The 18,769-nt window shown below is 43.1% G+C and overlaps 2 protein-coding genes across 2 annotated transcripts; one reads left to right on the forward strand and one right to left on the reverse strand.

Moving 5' to 3' along the window:
* Positions 1–1,927: 1,927 nt before the first annotated feature.
* LOC124696323 (expansin-A16-like) lies at positions 1,928–4,416 on the forward strand. The gene is made up of 3 exons (XM_047229059.1): positions 1,928–2,154; positions 3,075–3,396; positions 3,868–4,416. The coding sequence occupies exons 1-3, from the start codon at positions 1,992–1,994 to the stop codon at positions 4,175–4,177; spliced, it is 795 nt and encodes a 264-aa protein (XP_047085015.1). The 5' UTR covers positions 1,928–1,991; the 3' UTR covers positions 4,178–4,416.
* A 2-nt stretch (positions 4,417–4,418) lies between these two features.
* LOC124696313 (MORC family CW-type zinc finger protein 4-like) lies at positions 4,419–16,103 on the reverse strand. The gene is made up of 18 exons (XM_047229049.1): positions 15,931–16,103; positions 14,663–14,705; positions 13,895–13,967; positions 12,417–12,567; positions 11,864–11,999; positions 11,151–11,433; positions 10,475–10,658; positions 10,098–10,199; positions 9,686–10,021; positions 9,247–9,330; positions 9,016–9,174; positions 8,497–8,580; positions 8,278–8,415; positions 6,061–6,173; positions 5,233–5,443; positions 5,089–5,158; positions 4,859–4,979; positions 4,419–4,715 (listed from the first exon to the last, which is right to left on the reverse strand). The coding sequence occupies exons 1-17, from the start codon at positions 15,931–15,933 to the stop codon at positions 4,879–4,881; spliced, it is 2,271 nt and encodes a 756-aa protein (XP_047085005.1). The 5' UTR covers positions 15,934–16,103; the 3' UTR covers positions 4,419–4,715; positions 4,859–4,878.
* Positions 16,104–18,769: the final 2,666 nt, after the last annotated feature.

Raw genomic sequence — 18,769 nt, forward strand, 5'->3', positions numbered from 1 at the left:
GTGCCGACTCGCAGCACGGATCGGACGCCCAAGCGGCCGGGAAATCCGGCGGCGGCGGTGGGGTGGGGAGCGCGGGAAGGAAGGAGCGACGAGAAAAGAGGCGCGAACCAACGGTTTATGCAAATAGTCGCCGACATGCGGGAGCCCGCCTCGCTTCGTTGTGTCCGGCGCCCCCGGTGCGTCCCCGTGGGACGGGGACGGGCTCGGGCGCCGGACACCGTATCGGGGCGCGCCGGACAAAAAAGGGCTTTGGGGGACGCGGCTGGAACGCTTTTTTTGTCCGGCGCGTCCCAAATCGCTTTGGGGGACGGTTTGGGGGACGCGACTGGAGATGCTCTCAGTATGTGTGAAGCTGAGAGCCTATCGTCTTTGTGCCTACGTTGTACTCTGCGTTTGATTTTCTTTTTTGATGTTCTCGTTAAGATCCTCGTGTGTTTGTCTCGTTGTCTTTGTACGCCGATCGCATTTATAATGCTGAAACATTTACAATGTGAGCTGTAGATGCCACTGAGCCGACGAACAGTCACAGTCCTACTCTACTTGGGATGCCCTTGGCGCGTGAAACGGATCACCTCTGGCTACGGTGCAGTAGTACGAGCTATGCTCCGACTAGCGAGATCGCGTTTGGATCCTCGGTGTACCTGCTCGCTCGATCTGCTCATGTGAAGAAAGCCGACCCAACATGAAGAGCCCGGTCCGTAGGCGGCAGGCGGTAGCACGAGTAGAGGAATCAAATCGAGCTCAAGGACACACAAGCACACAACCTACTAAAGTTTCCCCAACTCCTCCAACCCACACCGACTCCTCACTCGCTCCACACACAAGCGTTCAAGCAGAAGAAAAACGCCTAGCGACAACAATTTTCTGAAAGTTTTTTGAATAAAAAATAATATTGATATCGTGAAGATATCAATTACATATAACCTCTACATCAACATCATATCATAATAATAGTGCGAATGCACACAGCCGAAAAAAAAAGTTAAAAAAAAGTCCCACTATAATGTCTGAGTCGTGGCATCAGTAATACAAACAACAACATAACAAGTTGACAATAACTAAAATTCAAATTCTCCAAAAGCCCACCGTCGCCACACAACCAGCCATCATCCCAAGGTCGACAACGTACGTTCTGCAACCGCGGGCCACATGACCCAAATCAGGACCACGCCGCTTAGATCGAGCTAGCGCGCTTCCTAAAACGAGCCAGCCCGACCCGTCGCCGGCTATCGTCGACATGCATCCCCGGTTCAAGCCACCACATCCCGTCACCAACCCATCACCCCGAGAGCGTCGCCACTGTGCACCCACTGAAGCTTCACCTCCGCGTGAAGAGGATCCACCCGACGTACCTCCTAACCCTCCGTCTTTCACGACCGGGCGCCGCCACCACCGGCCACAGTGGCAGCAGCCAAGGAAGCCACGAGAGGAAGGTCTTGTGCTGGGGCTGTTGCCTTCCGGAGCCACCGCCTTGCGGGCGACCCAGGAGGAGGGAGGGTCAGCTGGGAGGAAGGAGGATGGAGGGGTGCGCCTAGCAATTTTCTGAAAGTTACCGTGCATCGTTGCAACTTGCAAGACTACTGAGCGAAATGGGATGTTTGAGGGTGCGCGGCATGGAGGAATGTCACGTTGCCCAGTTCCAGTCCAGGTCCTCGAAAGGCAAGCCGCTGCGCGCGGTCTGCTCGCCGTGGCAGCAAATCCCGATAAAGTGAGCGCAGAAAGGGCGTGGCGAAAGCAGGCCCCCGTTCTGCTCCCATGTCCCACTGCCCCTCCTCATCTTTGACTCCCTCGCCACCACAGTCCAACCCCAACGCAAACAAACACTGCGCTGCCCTGCCCGTTCCAGGAGTCCAAGAAACTCGCCAAGAACAAAGCACCACCGCAGCCAAGCCCCCCTCTTCTTTCCTCTTCCTCCAGCCCGCCGCAATCACTCAAACACTTCCATCCAATAGTGGCACCGGCCAGTGATCACCACGCCGGGTGTGGGCACCATGATGAGCTCTCTGCTGCTCCTGCTCCTCTTGCTGCCGCTGCTGGTCTCCGGCGCCAGGTTCGGCGGCGGCGCAAGGCTGGGGGGCAATGGCGACTACGAGGACTGGCGGCTGGGCACGGCCACCTACATCAAGGAGTCCCAGGGCCACCCGCTCAACGATGGTATGCGTTCCTGTGTTTCTCATTTCGCTTTCTTGTTCGCAGCATCAGGAATGAACATATCAGCGTGTTGTGTCCATTCTCTCTGTTTTGTCCCCCTTTCTTTCTGCATTATTTTCTGGGTGGAGATTGGAGATGGTAAATGTTGTATGTTGGGGAACACGAATGGTCTGGGATTAGGCAGATCCGGCGTATTGGGCAGGAAAATGCTAGTGTTGAGTTGCAATAGAAAGTAGGGGACAAGATTCCCTCCTGAAACTTGGTCCCTTTTACTACTTGTTTAGACGGATTTTGACTCTTGGAACCGAACATTCCGTGGATGTTCTCTAGATGATGATGATAGAAGTATTTCCATTGCGATTTGTGAAAAAAAAGGTGGAAAAGGGTTTCTTTGATAACTATAGAACAGTGTTCATGCTAATGCTAATGCTGTTGTACTTTACCATCAACTTTTTTTTCTTTATCATACTTAAAGGAACCTTTTCTGGTCTGTTACTAGTGCAATCCTAATCAGCCGAAAGAAAACTAATAATGGAGTAGAGCATTAGTGCATTATTTTTTACTATATTGGTTTTCCCTTTGCGTAAGAAGTGGGAATAGGGCACACATTGAATGCTTTGACAATCCTGATCTGAGAGGTCGGGCGAGCTAGTACAACATGAGCTTTTCTCGCTGTCGCTGCCTGTACTCAAGTCATGCAGTGTACCTTCCGAGTAATTGCTCCACAATGAAATCGACTCTGTTTTTTTTTTCCTTCTGAAGATTCATCAAAACCATACTCCGAATTTTGAAGATCACATGGAATGTCATTTACATCATAATGTGATCAATATCAATTCTTTCTCTGTTCTATGTTACGGAGTACCTAGAAACCCAAAAAGGGGGGTTTTATCTGATGCAACACGTTGTCTGAAACTCTGAAGGTGGCGGCGCTTGTGGGTATGCGGACCTTGACATATTCAGATATGGGAGGTACACGGCTGGCCTGAGCGGCGCGCTGTTCGATAAGGGCAGCGCCTGCGGTGGCTGCTACGAGCTCCGATGTGTGAACAACATCCTCTGGTGCCTCAGGGGCAGCCCGACAGTCGTCGTGACGGCGACTGACTTCTGCCCGCCCAACTTCGGCCTCGCCGACGACTTCGGTGGCTGGTGCAACTTCCCCAAGGAGCACCTCGAGATGACCGAGGCTGCGTTCCTCCGGGTCGCCAAGGCCAAGGCTGACATTGTCCAGGTGCAATTTCGAAGGTAATGAGGGTTGGAATTTTCACATGTTCCTAAATTCCTCACTATCATTCTTGGGTTGATTTATATGTGCAAAAGTATGGCACTATCATTCTTGAGTTGGGCAACTGGTGTAGTATTATAACCTGCTTTTGCAGAAGTTCAGAATGATGTTTTATGATTAGAAATGGATCGTAGACTGTGGAACACGTTTCAACCCACTTTGCATTGTGGCTACTGGGTAGAAAGTATTAGGGCTGAGAGTGTGTAGAGAAAGGAGCAGCTTTAACAGTGATGCCTTTTCCTTTTCCAAATCTGACTTGTGTATGCTAATCATGAGTACTTCCACAGTTTCAGACAAATGCTATGAGTATGTCTCAACTATGGCAAGAGTAGTAAACACCACGTATATCTTTACAAGTCAGTTAGATGACCACCATAGCGTAAATCAAGCAGTATCTCCTATGTGACTAGCCATTGACGATGATTGTGCAGGGTAAGCTGTGATAGAGCAGGCGGAATACGGTTTACCATCACTGGTGGCGCCAACTTCCTCCAGGTACTGATCACAAATGTGGCAGCAGATGGCGAGGTCGCCGCCGTGAAAGTGAAAGGATCAAAGACCGGATGGATACCTATGGGGAGGAACTGGGGGCAGAACTGGCAGTGTGATGCCGACTTTCGAGGCCAGCCCCTGTCATTCGAGGTCACTGGAGGGAAGGGGAGGACGATCACAATGTACAATGTTGCACCTTCCGATTGGATGTTTGCACAAACATTTGCAGGCAAACAGTTCGTACAATAGGTTAAAGGTAGGAAAGCTTGCTATTAGTATTATATAGGGGGTTAATTTGAATGTGGGGTTTCAATTTTGTGACCCAATGATGTTTACCCAAGAATGTTATTAATGTTGTTTTACTCCCCTCGCCTTGTATAGTTGCAGAATTTTACTTCCAGGTTCTCAAGTTTACTGGACCACTAGCTGACCAGTGGTTCTGTTCATGTAGTCTGACTTGCCGAATGTTTACCGTGCACAAGTATGAAACTGAAACGAAACATGATCTTTAAGCCCACACAGGATAGAACACAGACAGTGCAGCGAAGAACTTTCCTCCAGCTAGTGAAGAGTGAAGAGCAAAGGGTGCATCACAGTTGTTGGTTTTGGTTCTGAGGAATCGATCCTACTTGGACCAGCCTGGCGGACTTGTTGTATACACATTTCACTACTTCAAAAGCTATATACAAAAAAGGGATCCATCATATTTCCTTGATGCTTTTTGTTTGCTTGAACTGAAGGCTCCGGATTCAGGTTCTGCAGCACCTCAGGAACAGTTCCAACAAGTCTAGAGAAAAGAAAAATAATCAGAACTTGAGGTAGATAATTATATATTAGACTGAACAAAAACAAGAGAAAAAAGGACAGAAAGTGAAATAACTAATGAATAAGGCTTCGGTTACAAAAGGAAAAAAATGAAATACCTATTACCATGTATATTTAGATTCACGTCACTGCTTAGAATTCCTCTTAGCCCCTCTCCGTAGTCTCTTAAAATTAGGGGGAGGAGTAACAGACTCGGTTTGTGAGCAATTATCCTCGAAATCATCATCTGATAAACACAATGTTAGTTCATGTAAGAAAGTCAAGAAAAAATGGTGGGATTTCCATGACTCCTGTTACTTCACAACGCTTCGGCTTTGTCTACACATCTTGCGTACCTTCGATGTTATTATTTCCACCAGAAGCTTTTTTCCGCTTGTTGACGTTCGTTTGGATTAACTCAACATTCTGGGCAGAAAACAGAAGTCATCTCTACACCTTCATAAAACACGACATACATATAATCTTTGGATTTATGTTACCTTCACATCTTCTTCATCTTGACTGAATCTTTGAATCTCCTCATTACCAGACATCATCTTTTTTGTATCAACCTTAGCTTTCAATGTCTGCTGGGCAATACTATTATGACCATCATTACCTGATCTTTTCTCACCGATGGTTACAATGCCACGTCCCATTTGTTGCTCTGGAATCGTACATGTCCCATTGAAGGGTGGCATCAAGCAAAACCTGAAATTTCAGAGCTAAACTTCAGACCTGTCAAAAGAATGGAAGGAAACAAGCTATCGAACATATAAACTTACGTAACCAAAATACTGAAGTTACTGTTGAACCCCTACAATTTCTGATGATGCAAGAATATTCATATTTAATGCAGAACAGCAATCGTCTAGTGAGCAGCTGAGAAACCACTAATGTGGGCAAGTCTAAAGCACTCAAGCACAGTTAACACAAAAGCTCGTGCCACAGTCCGTGTTGACAAGTACAGCATTTTTCATGTTTTTGAACTCTGCCTTTATGTTATGTTGCTTGAAATGGTCGAAAATGCAAAAACAAAACAGCAAGAGAATTGAAAAATCAAATTCGTGTAGAAATTGGAATGGTAACTACTATGGTACTGGCTTTCTGGATGAGGCCTAGGGAAAACCATATGAGCAGAAGTTTAAACCGTAGTCAAGGTGCTCGGAGAGTACAATCAATGTGTTGCAAACTCAAGACCTCAAATTTTGCCCTGATTATGGTGAGGGGCATTCAAAAACATCTTTTAAAATGATAACCTCAGTACACACACTATGAACAAAGTCGATCCTGTATGATAAAGTTGAGTCTGATTGCCTGATACGAACCATTCAACTGGTAGTGACTCTGAGTTGAATCCAGCAGTCAACACTCTCCATTTACGACAGCCATAACACTGAACCCATTCATGATCAGGTTTGCAGTTCTCATCTCCTTTTTCCTGTATGAGAAAGGTAAGCTGGAGTCAATAATGCTTATAAGAATCATTTAACATAATATTTCAGAAAGATCAAATGAAAACTTATTCTTGCATCCTATAACCATTTGGCTTCTGATCCTGATCGCTAAACAAAAACAAAGGATTGAAGAACAACTCTGATTCCTAACCCCACTACGACATCCCTTACATCATGATTGATTATATGCATATAAAATTATGCAATTTCCACAGTAAAATAAACATGTTCATATTATGCAGGGATCAGAGCCGGCCCTGAGGTTTTGGGGGCCTGGCAAAAAGTTAGAATATGTGCCCCTCAAAAATGTAATATCCTCATATGCAAATTCACTAACAATGGTATCAAAATAAAGAAAATTAAATACTTACTAAATCATGTCACCAACGTGGCCGTTGGACGCTCCTCACAACGTGGCCACGTGGGCTGGATCGCATAGGAAATCAAACCAACTTGTATTTACTTTTTTTAGAGGAGCCAACTTTTATGTATAGTACATCAAGCCCTCAGGCAGAGACAAACACACAGATAAAGAAGCAGAAATTAAATTCAGCTCCCGGGTGCATATGCTCCTTCCATCCGAAAAACATATTTTAAAATTTTAATTGTCAAAAAATTTGAACAAAAAAAATTCATATGTACATATCGATAATCTATGTGCGTTCGTACAGTTTCGCGAAAAAACGATATTTTTTATGATTGATGTAAAAAAGACAAAACATGTCCCACAAAAGGCATTATTTTACCACCAAATTTTGTCTTTTTTTCAACAGCCCAAATGACAAGTTGATTTTTTATGGAAAGACTTTTAGCGTATGTATCATGTGAAAATGTAAATGTAAAATTTTCGTTTGGATTTTTTGGACATTTCAAAATATACCAAAGATGCATTTCAAAATAAAGGGAGCATATGCACCTAAGAGCCAAAACATCTCTCCCAGAAAAAAGAACAAAACAAACCCTCTACCAGGCAAACTCAGAGAGACAACAAGCTAGGCTCTTGGAGACGACATGGGGTAACAAGGTAACACAGCGCACACCAAAGTATGGTATGACCAACTGATAGCGTGAAGAGCATGTTTTGTGATATAAATACATAATCAGCCAGCCAATAACTACAGTCAGCCAATACAAGCATATTTAGAGCAAAACTGCATATAGATATTTTTTCCACCACCAGAGACAAACACACAGATAATACATCAGTTAATTGATTCAGATTTGCTTATTTAAAGTTAGGTGACTTGAGTTGTTGATATGAATCAAGCAAAATCGAATCCAACAATTGACCGCTAATTAAATTTTCCAAACACAAAACTATAATTCCTGCCTTTTTTAGTGTGGACGCTAATTCCTGCCTTTTTGAAGACTGGGCTGCTAACTCCTGCTGAAGACTGAGCTGTTAATCGCGTGACCCACTACCACTTAAACCATGTGTATGCGATGCCAAAGAAAGAAAGGCCCAAGGGCTAGCTGCTAAAAAATACGCCTCGGGGCTCTCTTCTTCACAAGAGACAGAGAAAAGCTTCCATGGCGCCGCCAGCGATGACGCCAATGAGTGCTCAGCTACTCGCACTAAGCGTATCTAGGCAGGGGCCCCTGTCTTCGGGGGGCCCTTAGGCCTCGCCCGGTTACACCCTACCGGGGCCGATTGATATGGATTGACAGACAATCACGTTCAATTACCGGTGAACACCTCCCAATCCGCCTCAATCCCATCCAAACCGAACAAGCCCTCAGGGCAGGCCCTGGCAGGCATAAGGCCCATATATCCCACTCATATGATGGTATCTAATTGGTACTTCACCCTATAGAAAGCCAAGCATATTTCCGTTCATTGTAGCTAACCTTTGTTTTGTTTTATCAAATAAATGTAAAATAAAACAGACAGTCTATCTGCTTTCAGTAAAAAAAACAGACAGTCTTTCTTTCAATAAATGCACGATCAGAAGTTGTAAAATTGCAGTGCTTTCATCTACTTGTATCTTGCCCAGTCCGATTGCAAAGAGATTTTATAAATCAGTTCATGACCAGATATGTATTATGAGCAAGATATTTTGAAATAATAAACTAAATCTGCAGCATTACCAATTCTATACTTTCAAAGTTTGTATCCCAGTATTCATCCATTTTCTTATCAAGCCACGCCTCCAAGGTGGCATACTTTTCACAATCTTGAAACCCTTGTTTGTTGTTGAGAACCCATGAATTTCCATCTTCATCATCCTGCAAAACATATGAAGTTTATTCAAACAGACAGGAAATTGAAGAACATCCATAGCAAAGTCAAGATATTATGTGTCATACAATGAGTTCTGTAATATCTGCAACTCCTATGACACCACGTCCTGTGTCAGCATTATGCTTTTGACCCCCAACTCGTTTGTAAGACTGAGAAGAGAACGAAAATCAGAAGTCAGAAAAAACAAGCACATCCGAAGAGGCAGGAATATCCACAATAAAAGTATGAAAGCACTACAGATGCATGTCAAAAAGTTGCAAATGGCTTGTGGCAACAAAAGAAAAAAGATTGTTTGTAATGTACAACTAAATCAAGTTAAACAAAATACATTCAACACAGTTTATGGTGCTCCACACAGATGGCCAAAAATCCAGCGTTCCAATTGACCTCTAGCAAGAAACTGGAAGAGAACATATTTCTGTACTCTAAACCCCTAACCAATTAAGTGTTGCAGTTTTAGAATGTACCAAACATTGACCTTGACAATAAATTTCAAATGAGGGCATGAGCAGGACCAACTAATTCTTCTCACTGTGTGTCTGTGCATGTGAAACGATTAAATATAAAACTATAGCTAATCCCACCTCTATCAGGCGTCCGTGCCAATACAAGAAAACTCCACAATTCGTTCGGTCAAATTCCACAGTGCTCCTTCCCAGAGTCAGCTGAATAGTCTTTCCCATAATGACATCAGATATAACAGAAGTCTTGTTAAGGGTCTTATCCAAAGGACGTGCTTTGACCTACAAATAAAAAACCATATGGTTTAAATAAGAATATACCGTTTCGCGACAACGTAAACATATATTATTTACCTGAGACCCCTGGACAGTTATTTTCATGCGAGGATTCCTGAACATAACTTTTAGATAGGCTTGAAGTGAGTAGTCCAATGGCACCTATAGAATATAATTAATCAATCAGCAAAGCCAGGCCTTGTTTCAAATATTCGCATAAAGCAAAGCGAATGACCAACCAGAAACACAAAACTAGGAAGGCTAAGTTCCAAATCACAAAGCCATGCATGGCATCCAGAGTACTGAACATGTGAAGGCTATATCGTGGCCCATCAAACTCTAGTAGATCAACTCTGGATGCTATAATGACAAGTTATCTACTAGAGCTTGAAGGGTATAAACTCTCATACATAAATTCTTAATCTTTCCAGTTGCTATAATGAAAGTAAAAAAGTTCCCTCTTCACTCGAAAGGAAAAGTAAAATATGAAATGGTGATGTGAAGTTATAAGGTTTACCTTGGTACTTGTTTGCCCTGGGCGCGATCTGACTCTTTTTGAACGGATTAGTATGTCTCCACGACCACGGTCAATGGGATTTTCGTCAGTCTTCCCTGAGTTCCAGTCCAAGGTGTAATCTTGACCCCACTTATCTAAATTCCATATGTAAACTTGTGTTCCAGTACCATCTTCACCAAACAAACCTAGCTTTTGTCCAATGACATATTCATTAAAGGGAGAGAATTCCTTGATAGCATTCATGTTATATTCAGCAGTAGCTTTAGACTGGACCGTCAAATCAACTTCCATGTATTGCCCTTCTTTGCGATATGTCAACACGGGGATCTCAAGATTCTGTAGCAAATTAAACTATTATAGATTTACAAGCCAATGGACGAAGAATGAAGGAACTAAATAAAATGGTGCTTACATCTTTATTTTCATTAAAAGACTGAGATAGAAAGGACACTGATCTGGAAGTCGAAGTTTGGGTAAGCACAACTGCATCTTTCCCAAGTTTCATAGCACCAGTCTACAAAACAGAACCGAGAAAACAGTTTAGACAGTAACAACTTACAACATTATGGGCGGCATATTTCAGGGACACATTTCATATAAATCAGACAAATTGTACCCATACAACAAAGAAGGCAGCTTAGAATGTGAAGAGATCAAAACGTTTAAAAATCATTCATAAATAGATCATAGCAATTATGAGGAACTGGTGACAATATAAAGAAGGGGGGCCATGGATTATTAGAAAGGCATGAAGCCTTTCTAGAGAGCTATCAGATGATAGATGTTTACCTTGAATCCGATTCCAAACCTCCCAATCTGATCCTTGGAATGTTCATTAGGTCGTTTGTGACCAAATGAGATCATTCTCATCATTTCAGCATAAGTCATTCCACAGCCATCATCAATTACAGATAAGACAGGAACTTTTCCTTCTGCTTTCTTTGAAAACATAGTTTGGATGGAAATATCCAACCTTATGAAGGATAAAGGAGAATAAATAAGCAAGAGGTTAATGCAATAAAACAACATGAATAGCTCCAAATAGTCTTCCATATTATATGTTAAACACTAGCATCAATGAAGAATGTTTTAGACACTGTATTGCGACAAGTCATACTATGTGAAACCTACAAAAACAGAAGCAGAATACTTTGGCACATATCCACTTGGAAGAGAAGCAAAATGAGATGGTAAAAAAAGGCTTAGCTGGCACAGCAGCGTGTTATCAATCTACAATTTGTATTTATTATTTTTTGGAAACATTGATGAATTGAAAATCTCCTCCTCGGAGCTAACATCGAAATGTTTTATTACTAAAGTTGGTAAATAATCTATTGATGACTAATGAAAGTTGTGCAATGCAGAGTAACACATCACAGGCAAAGCCAACCTGGCCCTAAAATGATTTTAAAAATGAACCAACATTCTCACTTTCTGATTATTCTACGTAAAGTCATGAAGGTACCTTGATGCACCAGCATCTCTTGAGTTATCAACGAGCTCTGCAATTGCTCCAAAGATCCAGCCAGCATGTGTTTGACTGAGAGTCCGCAGGTACGATGGGTCTGTGCTGACGAAATTTTTTGTAAGAGTAGATGCTCTCTTTTTCATTACTGGATCCAAAATTCTAGGACCATCTTCAACAGACTCGCATGGTGAGGATTCTGGATCATGGTGTTTACGTGAAGTATTCATCTCCTTTGGATTTGGTACACTATCACAAATCTCCTCACTCTTATTGGATCTCTCTGGTAGCACAACAAGTAAGCGAAGAACAGTCAATAAGCAAAAACATTGTAAATCAACAAAATTTAATACTCCCTCCGATTCATATTAATTGACTTCTATATGGATGTATCTAGAACTAAAATGTGTCTAGATACATCCATATCAGAGTCAATTAATATGAACCGGAGGGAGTAAAAGATATTGCATAAGATGATGCACAACTTTACTTTCTATGAATAGAACACCCCTCAACAACATGAAGCAATTATTCAAATAAAGAATGTAAAAAGAAAGCAATCTCAGCAAATACGACTCTTAGGAAAGAACATGATGTCAGCTCAAAATAATACAGCAGTCTGACTAAAATATAGCTCATGAAGGACTAATGAAGTGCCCCAGCAAAGCAGTAGTGTCTAAGAAGCAACTTAGCTAATATCTCATCAAATATACCTGCCATCGTTTTGCAGACTCCACGATCTTTTTGTTCAGTATTGTACAAGATCACCGCATGTGAGTAGTTAGGGTGTTCATGAGATTGAGGAGCAAGAATGTGGAAGGTCATGGAATCGTCTCTGACAATACCGGCCTACAAAAAACACAATAAAAGAGAAAGGTTCCTCGCATTATAGACAACAAAATAGAGCTACTGCATTGTGATAGAACAAATACAATGTACTGCTTAAACTGCAGCAAAAAAAAAACTTGCCCGAAATTGATTTTTTGAAATGAAAACTAAAACTTGCTAGAGCATTGCATCCTTCTCCTTCATGCCTTTATTTATTTCTCTCTTTCAATTGTCCGACGCATGTCTGACATCTCTAGCTACTAGCTAGCCACACCCACCAACAGAAGCGTAATCTCTCGGAGCGGTAACTTGGCAGTTTCCCTATCCTCAACCTCTTTCTTTTAAAGCGTTATTTAAAGATAGGAAAATAGCTTTTATTGTATGACCCATAGCAATGAGTCAATAACAGAGTATGCACAAGGTGAAATTTGTACTTACCCTCTGATTGTGCCAAAGGAAATGCATAAACTTTCGCCATTCCTTATTCTGACGGTCATCTTCCGGATCAGGAACCAGTGAAAATTTTCGGAAATTACGAAGCTCGTATAACTTAGCTGACTCAAAATGGCTAACAGACCAAGCCGAGGGCCTGTAAAAGCAAATCATAAAATTACTTTGGTTTTGCTAAGTATAAGTCGCCTGAGATTTTATGACTTGTAAGTTGATACCCTGAGCCGTCCAATGTCTCCGGGTTAACATTCAAACAGCGGTTTGAGGAATCAAGATTAGACCAGATGGCTAGCACCAACAACTTAACCATGAGAAAACTCAGTTGACTTGGGTACAGATGTACCCAATTACTTCAGAATTTGGAGTTTATAAAACAACCTTCAGCCAAATATGTACAGATGTGAAAACTGAAAGGCACATAAATTTTCCCGTAATATATTTTCTAAAAAATCGCCTTCCGTTGTATACGTCCATTTCCTTGGGATACGTGGTTTCAATCATGTTTGTGCATTGAGGGAATCAGGAATGTCTCGAATACACATCAAAATGTGTGTCTTCGTATATTAAGAGGAAATCAGGAATGTAGTTATTGCAATTTCAAAAAAAGTGCTAGGCATTAATTCCTAGTTTTGGCTCTGCCTAACTCCTATCTTACCTATGCGCACACCTAGGCACACTTAAGCGCTCACATAGTACGATTAAACACTACGTGTTTTGCTTTCGCATAGCGCCTAGGAGCACCTTTTTTAACCATGAGCTATTGTAATATGGTACACCTATTTCAGTGCAATAAACAGAGGTTGGATAGTTGTAGAATACTGGCATTTAGATTTAGCAAATGGTATGTGACTATGTGTGATCCATTCAAATAATTAAATATGATGCCTACTTGGTTTGTGCACATGGTAGGCTTAAGTAGATATTGTGCGATAGAGAAGTAACTTCACTCAGAGCTTGTTTGGATACCCTTTGATCCTACACAGCAAAATGGGCCTGATCATAGATTATCCAAACAAGCTTTCAAGTTGATGAATCTAGTTCAAAGCCTGAAAACCCACACATCAGCAGGGTAAACTAAATTCATTGATCAGTGACCATATGCTACAGAAAGCATGAAGAATAAGTATTGACAAATAGTCTTGGTGCAAGCTACTCCCTCCGTTCACTATTATAAGATGTTTTAGATATTTAAATGTGGACTACAGACCCAAATGAGTGAACATACACACTGAAATGCGTTTAGATACACGCATTTTCGAAAAAAGCCTAACATCTTATAATAGTGAACGGAGGGGGTAACTTTTTCGAAAATGCATGTATCTCGACATGTTCCAATGTGTAGGCTCACTCATTCTGGTCCGTATCTAGTCCACATTGAAATATCTATAACATCTTATGATAGTGAAAAGGGAGTAGTATACAAAGTACTCACAAGAATCACCATTAAAAAAGCTTGATCAACTTACAATTCTATCAGAGTGTCACGGACTTTAGTGCGGCATATGTTCTTAAAATCCTTTTGCAGCAATACTCTAAAACCTGCAGGAAGAAAATATATACTTCACGTCAAATTTTGCAGTACAGCATCGTACACCAAATTCCAATGAACAAGTGAAAAAGAAGTAAACAGCATTCATGATAACGGATACATGTTAAGCTCAAACTAAGAAAACCTCGATCATAGGCTGACATTATTTAATGCAAAATTTTATCGATAACACCTATACTTTTATAGATTTGCACATTCTCACCCTTCTAATTTTCAAAGTCCACCAAGCCTACTTGAGATATCAAAAGCATTTCATATACATCTGAAGTCCTGAATCCATACAAGCTAATATCTGGTAGATTTTCCTTTTGTTACTTTTGAACGCTACCTTCAGAGAATTGCAAATTGGGAATAAGTTTGGAGCTTATCATATGTTAACCTAGGTTGCTATACATATTAGAACCCGAAGAGCCAATACGCCTTCGTTATCAAGATTAAAAAGTACAGGTGGCCTTGTTGCGATTCACAAAAAGCTTTGTGTATTTCATACACGATGTAAGGTACTTGGGCATCCCAATCTTTAAGTTTGACCAACAACATTAGGTTATGTGATACAGCAAAGGTATCACTGTGAAATGTTTTTCAATATGAATCAAATGGTGTGAATCTTGTTCAATACAACCCAGATCCGCCTTACATGTTGCAAATGAGGGAGTATAAATCAACAACACTCATCCAGTCGTACCTTCGTCTCTGTGTGGCGGCTCATTCAAATCAATAGCTTCCTCCTGTTTATGAAATATAGTAACACACATCAGAAGTGAACTGTTTTTTTCCTCATGGCCATAATATATTGGTGCACATGCAACTTGTATACCGTTCTTGAAGTTAAACACAAAAATATAGGTAGCCGAGACATGTGGAAAGCATGTACTATATACTAAAATTCTAAGAAAATAACAGGTCATTAAAGATACCAATAAGGATGTATGAATGCGATCCTCTTTCCACAAATGGTGCCACGGAAAATCCTGAACTAAGCACTTGGATAAGCCAGGAATATTAAGATCCTAAGCATCATTAAATAGCCCAGAAGCAGCATAATTAGTTAATTACTCTATCAAGATAATGCGCCAGCAGGGAAATTAGATGATCATCCTTGTGTTATCACCATAGGAACAAACAATCCCCTGTTTACCATTGGAACAAATAATCCCAAGTAATGATACAATTATTCCTTGTATAATTGCAAGGGGCACAGGCAATTGTTTAAATAGTCCTGGCTTATCAACTAAGAGCAGCATACGAAGCAGCATAGTATCATACACGCCCTCATGCCAAATACATCCAAACCACGCGATACCCCCAAATGCAGTCCCAATGCCTTAAAATGGTCTTGAAACCTATCAAATGAATGCCCTTCTCATGGAACTAGAGATAACGCTCCGGTTCAACAGAACAGCAGGGTCACAGACAAAATACTCGATTTCACTACCAAATATAGGTTGTTTACTTGGATTGATTCCACCCCAGGCGCAGGTGAATACAAGGAATCGAAGATACTGGAGACTAATTTTCCAATAGATAGTATTTTGCCACGGATGAAAAGAGACGTACTCCTCAGGGACGAGACGGAAACTAATGCACTGGAAATGCAATTATTTTGTTTTTTCATGAAACCTAAAAAGGGACGAATCAGGCCGCTAGCACGCATCAACCGCAGCGCAAGCAACCCGTAATTTCCTAGAGCAAGCAAGCATCACACGGAAAAAGCACCAAGCCCCAAAATCCCCAAACCCCAACCAACCAACCCAAGCGGTACCAAACAGCGAGCAGATTCCCACCAAAGCGGAGCGCACCAGAACGCCACCGAAATTCTCGGCGAGGAACCGAGCAGAGCACGCGCACGCGCGCCGACGGAATCCGCGGCGCGAGGTACGCCCCGCGCGCGGGGAGCGGGAAGGGGAAGGGGGGAAGCGAAAGGGGAACTAGGGTTTAGAGGCGCGGCATTACCATCGGGCGCGCGCGGGCGGCGCTGGTTGCGGCGGAGGCGGCGGCGGCGGCGGCTGTGGGTGCAGGAGCGAGAGAGGCGGAGAGACAGGTGGAGGTTGGGCGGATTTGGTGGTGGTAATACGGCGGGCGGGCGGAGCATGAGCTAAGCACGGAAGGCGGAACGGTCTCGCTTCGCTAACCGATGAATTTGATTGATGGCGCTGGCTGCTGCGTGGTAATTAATGGAGGAAAAAGTAAAAGACGACGGACGGATGTGCCCCTCGTGTCAGTGTGTGGGTTTCGGCGCTTTTGCCTCTGCGGACGGATCACGCATTCAGGACATCTCCAGCGGCGCCACCCAAACGGTACACCGTGATCAAAAATGCGTCAGGTTTGCGTCTCCGCGGACGGTCCGCGGTCGCCGAGTGTCCGCCGAAAAAGACGTAGGACCCGCTAGTCAGTGGTAGGGAGGCGATATTATTCCCGCCGCTTGTCATTCCACGCGCGAAAAACAATTAGACCGACGTGAGCAGATCCGTAAGCGATGGACGTCCCCGCCGCCAGCCCACCACCATGGATGCCGAGGAAACCGTTGCACCCGCCACCGCTCCCACACTCCCCGTAGCCACGACCATAGCCACAATGGAGGCCGCAGGCTCCGGCGGAAGCAGCGGGCGCCACCGGCGGCCGGGAGGTAAAGCCGAAGGCGGCAAAGAAGGTGCTCTCCAAGGAGGAGAAATGCGTCGAGGCCGCGAAGTGTCGCAGCGGCGCAAGAACCTGAAGGAGAAGACTGCTGCGGCCGCCAACCAGCAGGCGTGGCAGATGTAGATGAAAGTCGGTGTAGCGCAAGTAGCCCTCCATCCGAGCATAGTGGAGGGCAGGAGGATGGACGCCGAGGCCAAGACCCGTGCAGAAGACACACGAGCCGACTTGAGCTGCGTCGACGACGACGCCAGGAACTGGATCATGAAGAGGCGCGCCGAAATTCGCGCGCGAGACGCCTGATCGTCGGCGTCATGCGCCCAGCACCTTGGCCACCTTTTGGACTTTTTATTGCCGTTCAGGCCTTGTTGTGCCCCTTTTGGACTCCACTTTGCCGAATCACTGGTCATTACGAAGGAGAAGAGGAGAATCCAGATGGATGTCGCTCTGGCACAGTCGGCACAGCTCGGTTTGTTCGGAATGAGCAACCCACTCGGTGGAACGGCATTCAAGCCGCCAAAGGAGACAAAGGACATTGTCCCGGACCCCGAGTACCCGGAGCGCACCGTTCGCATCGGTGCCGGATTGTGCGAAAAATAGGAAAGTGTGCTCGTCAACTTCCTCCGTGAGAATCGGAACATCTTCGTCTGGTCTACTGATGACCTGATGGGTGTTCCGAGGGAGTTGGATGAGCACTCTTTAAACATCTGAAAAGACGCGAAGCCGGTGAAGCAGCCCTTGCGCCGCTTTGCTGAAGACAGAAGGAAGATCATCGGTGTGGAAGTCACCAAACTGTTGCTGGTACGGGCACACGGTACGGTTTGGTCTGCACGTACCGATGGTCGCCAGTTACGTATGGTTTCGATGAAATCTTCAACTTTTCTCTTTTGTGGTCGTGGATGCGGTACGGGCGCGTGGTACGGTTTGGTCTGCACGTACCGATGGTCGCCAAAATTACAGTAACCTGCGAACATCAAAAATTTCTGTGCAATCTTCATGTGCCCTTATGCATCAACATTATCTCGAAAATGACTAAGGAAAAACAGCAGCATGTATCAAGAATGCGCAACTCGTTAGCATATAAAATTAAAAAGGTATTGTTGTTTATTTTCTTCCCCTCTTTTCCAAAGGATCTCATCAGCACTCTTTATTAAAAAAACTAAACAAACAAATAGAACTAAACATTAAACTAAATAAGAACTAGATAGGAAACTTATTGAACATGGGTTGCCTCCCATGAAGTGTCTCTAGTTAAGGTCAATTAGCTTGACCAAGATGGTGATCACTTAAGAGTTGGAAGTAGAAGACTCACTCCAAAATAATTAGCTTTCAAAGTAATGACCTCATCATCATCATTTTTGGCCTTCTTATTTCTAGGGAAGTGTGCTACAAAAGGATCTTTGGATGATAGTCCAATTCTCATACTCCCTTCATGCAAATTGATGAGATCTTTAATAGTTCTAAGAAATGGCCTTCCTAACATTATAGGAGCTATAGGATATTCCAGTCATACATGTCCACAATAATAAGATCAATAAGAGTGGGACATCCTTTAATCTCTACTACAATATTATCTTTTATGCCTACAACTTGTCTATATGTTGAATCAGCTAAGTGTAGTCTTAGCTCAGTTGTTCTAAATGGCCACATTCCTAACTTATCAAATAAGGTCTTTGGAATTGTGGAGACGCTTGCACCAAGATCACAAAGTGCATCCACCTCGTTTGTTCCAAAATGGATTTTAATAGTGGGCTCAAATATATCATCAAGCTTAGCCGGAAGTTTTTTCAAATAGCTTCTTATATTGTTGTTCTAAATCACGAACTTTGCATGCTACTTCATGAATAAATTAATGGTACCTTTCACCATTACCTTCATCAACTCATGGGTGTCTTACCGTGACCATCTTTATGAGGTCTTCTACGGAGCACTCAGGTGTTGGAGCATAGCTATAGTCCAGTTCTTCAAGTGCTTCTACACTTCTTTCAATCCTCATTATCTTGAGGTATTCAACTGTGTTTTGGTTCCGGTCTACTCGCAAAACTTGCAAGTATAATAGTTTGGCTTTCGCCTATCTTCCCTCAGCTTGTGTCTCAACGATCTTCGTCCTTTCCTGAACTTGAACATCATTCTTAAGAGAAATGGTTTGGTTAGATAA

Source organism: Lolium rigidum, chromosome 1, assembly GCF_022539505.1.
Source record: "Lolium rigidum isolate FL_2022 chromosome 1, APGP_CSIRO_Lrig_0.1, whole genome shotgun sequence".
In the NCBI taxonomy this organism is placed as follows: Eukaryota; Viridiplantae; Streptophyta; class Magnoliopsida; order Poales; family Poaceae; genus Lolium; species Lolium rigidum.

Coding starts and splice junctions, on each gene's coding strand:
- LOC124696313 (XM_047229049.1), bottom strand. Junction 13,968..14,662: donor GCCGCCACACAGAGACGAAG/GTACGACTGGAT, acceptor TTCTTCCTGCAG/GTTTTAGAGTATTGCTGCAA. Junction 10,200..10,474: donor GGTTTGGAATCGGATTCAAG/GTAAACATCTAT, acceptor TCTGTTTTGTAG/ACTGGTGCTATGAAACTTGG.
- LOC124696323 (XM_047229059.1), top strand. CDS start 1,992: ATGATGAGCTCTCTGCTGCTCCTGCTCCTCTTGCTGCCGCTGCTGGTC. Junction 2,155..3,074: donor GGGCCACCCGCTCAACGATG/GTATGCGTTCCT, acceptor GAAACTCTGAAG/GTGGCGGCGCTTGTGGGTAT. Junction 3,397..3,867: donor GTCCAGGTGCAATTTCGAAG/GTAATGAGGGTT, acceptor ATGATTGTGCAG/GGTAAGCTGTGATAGAGCAG.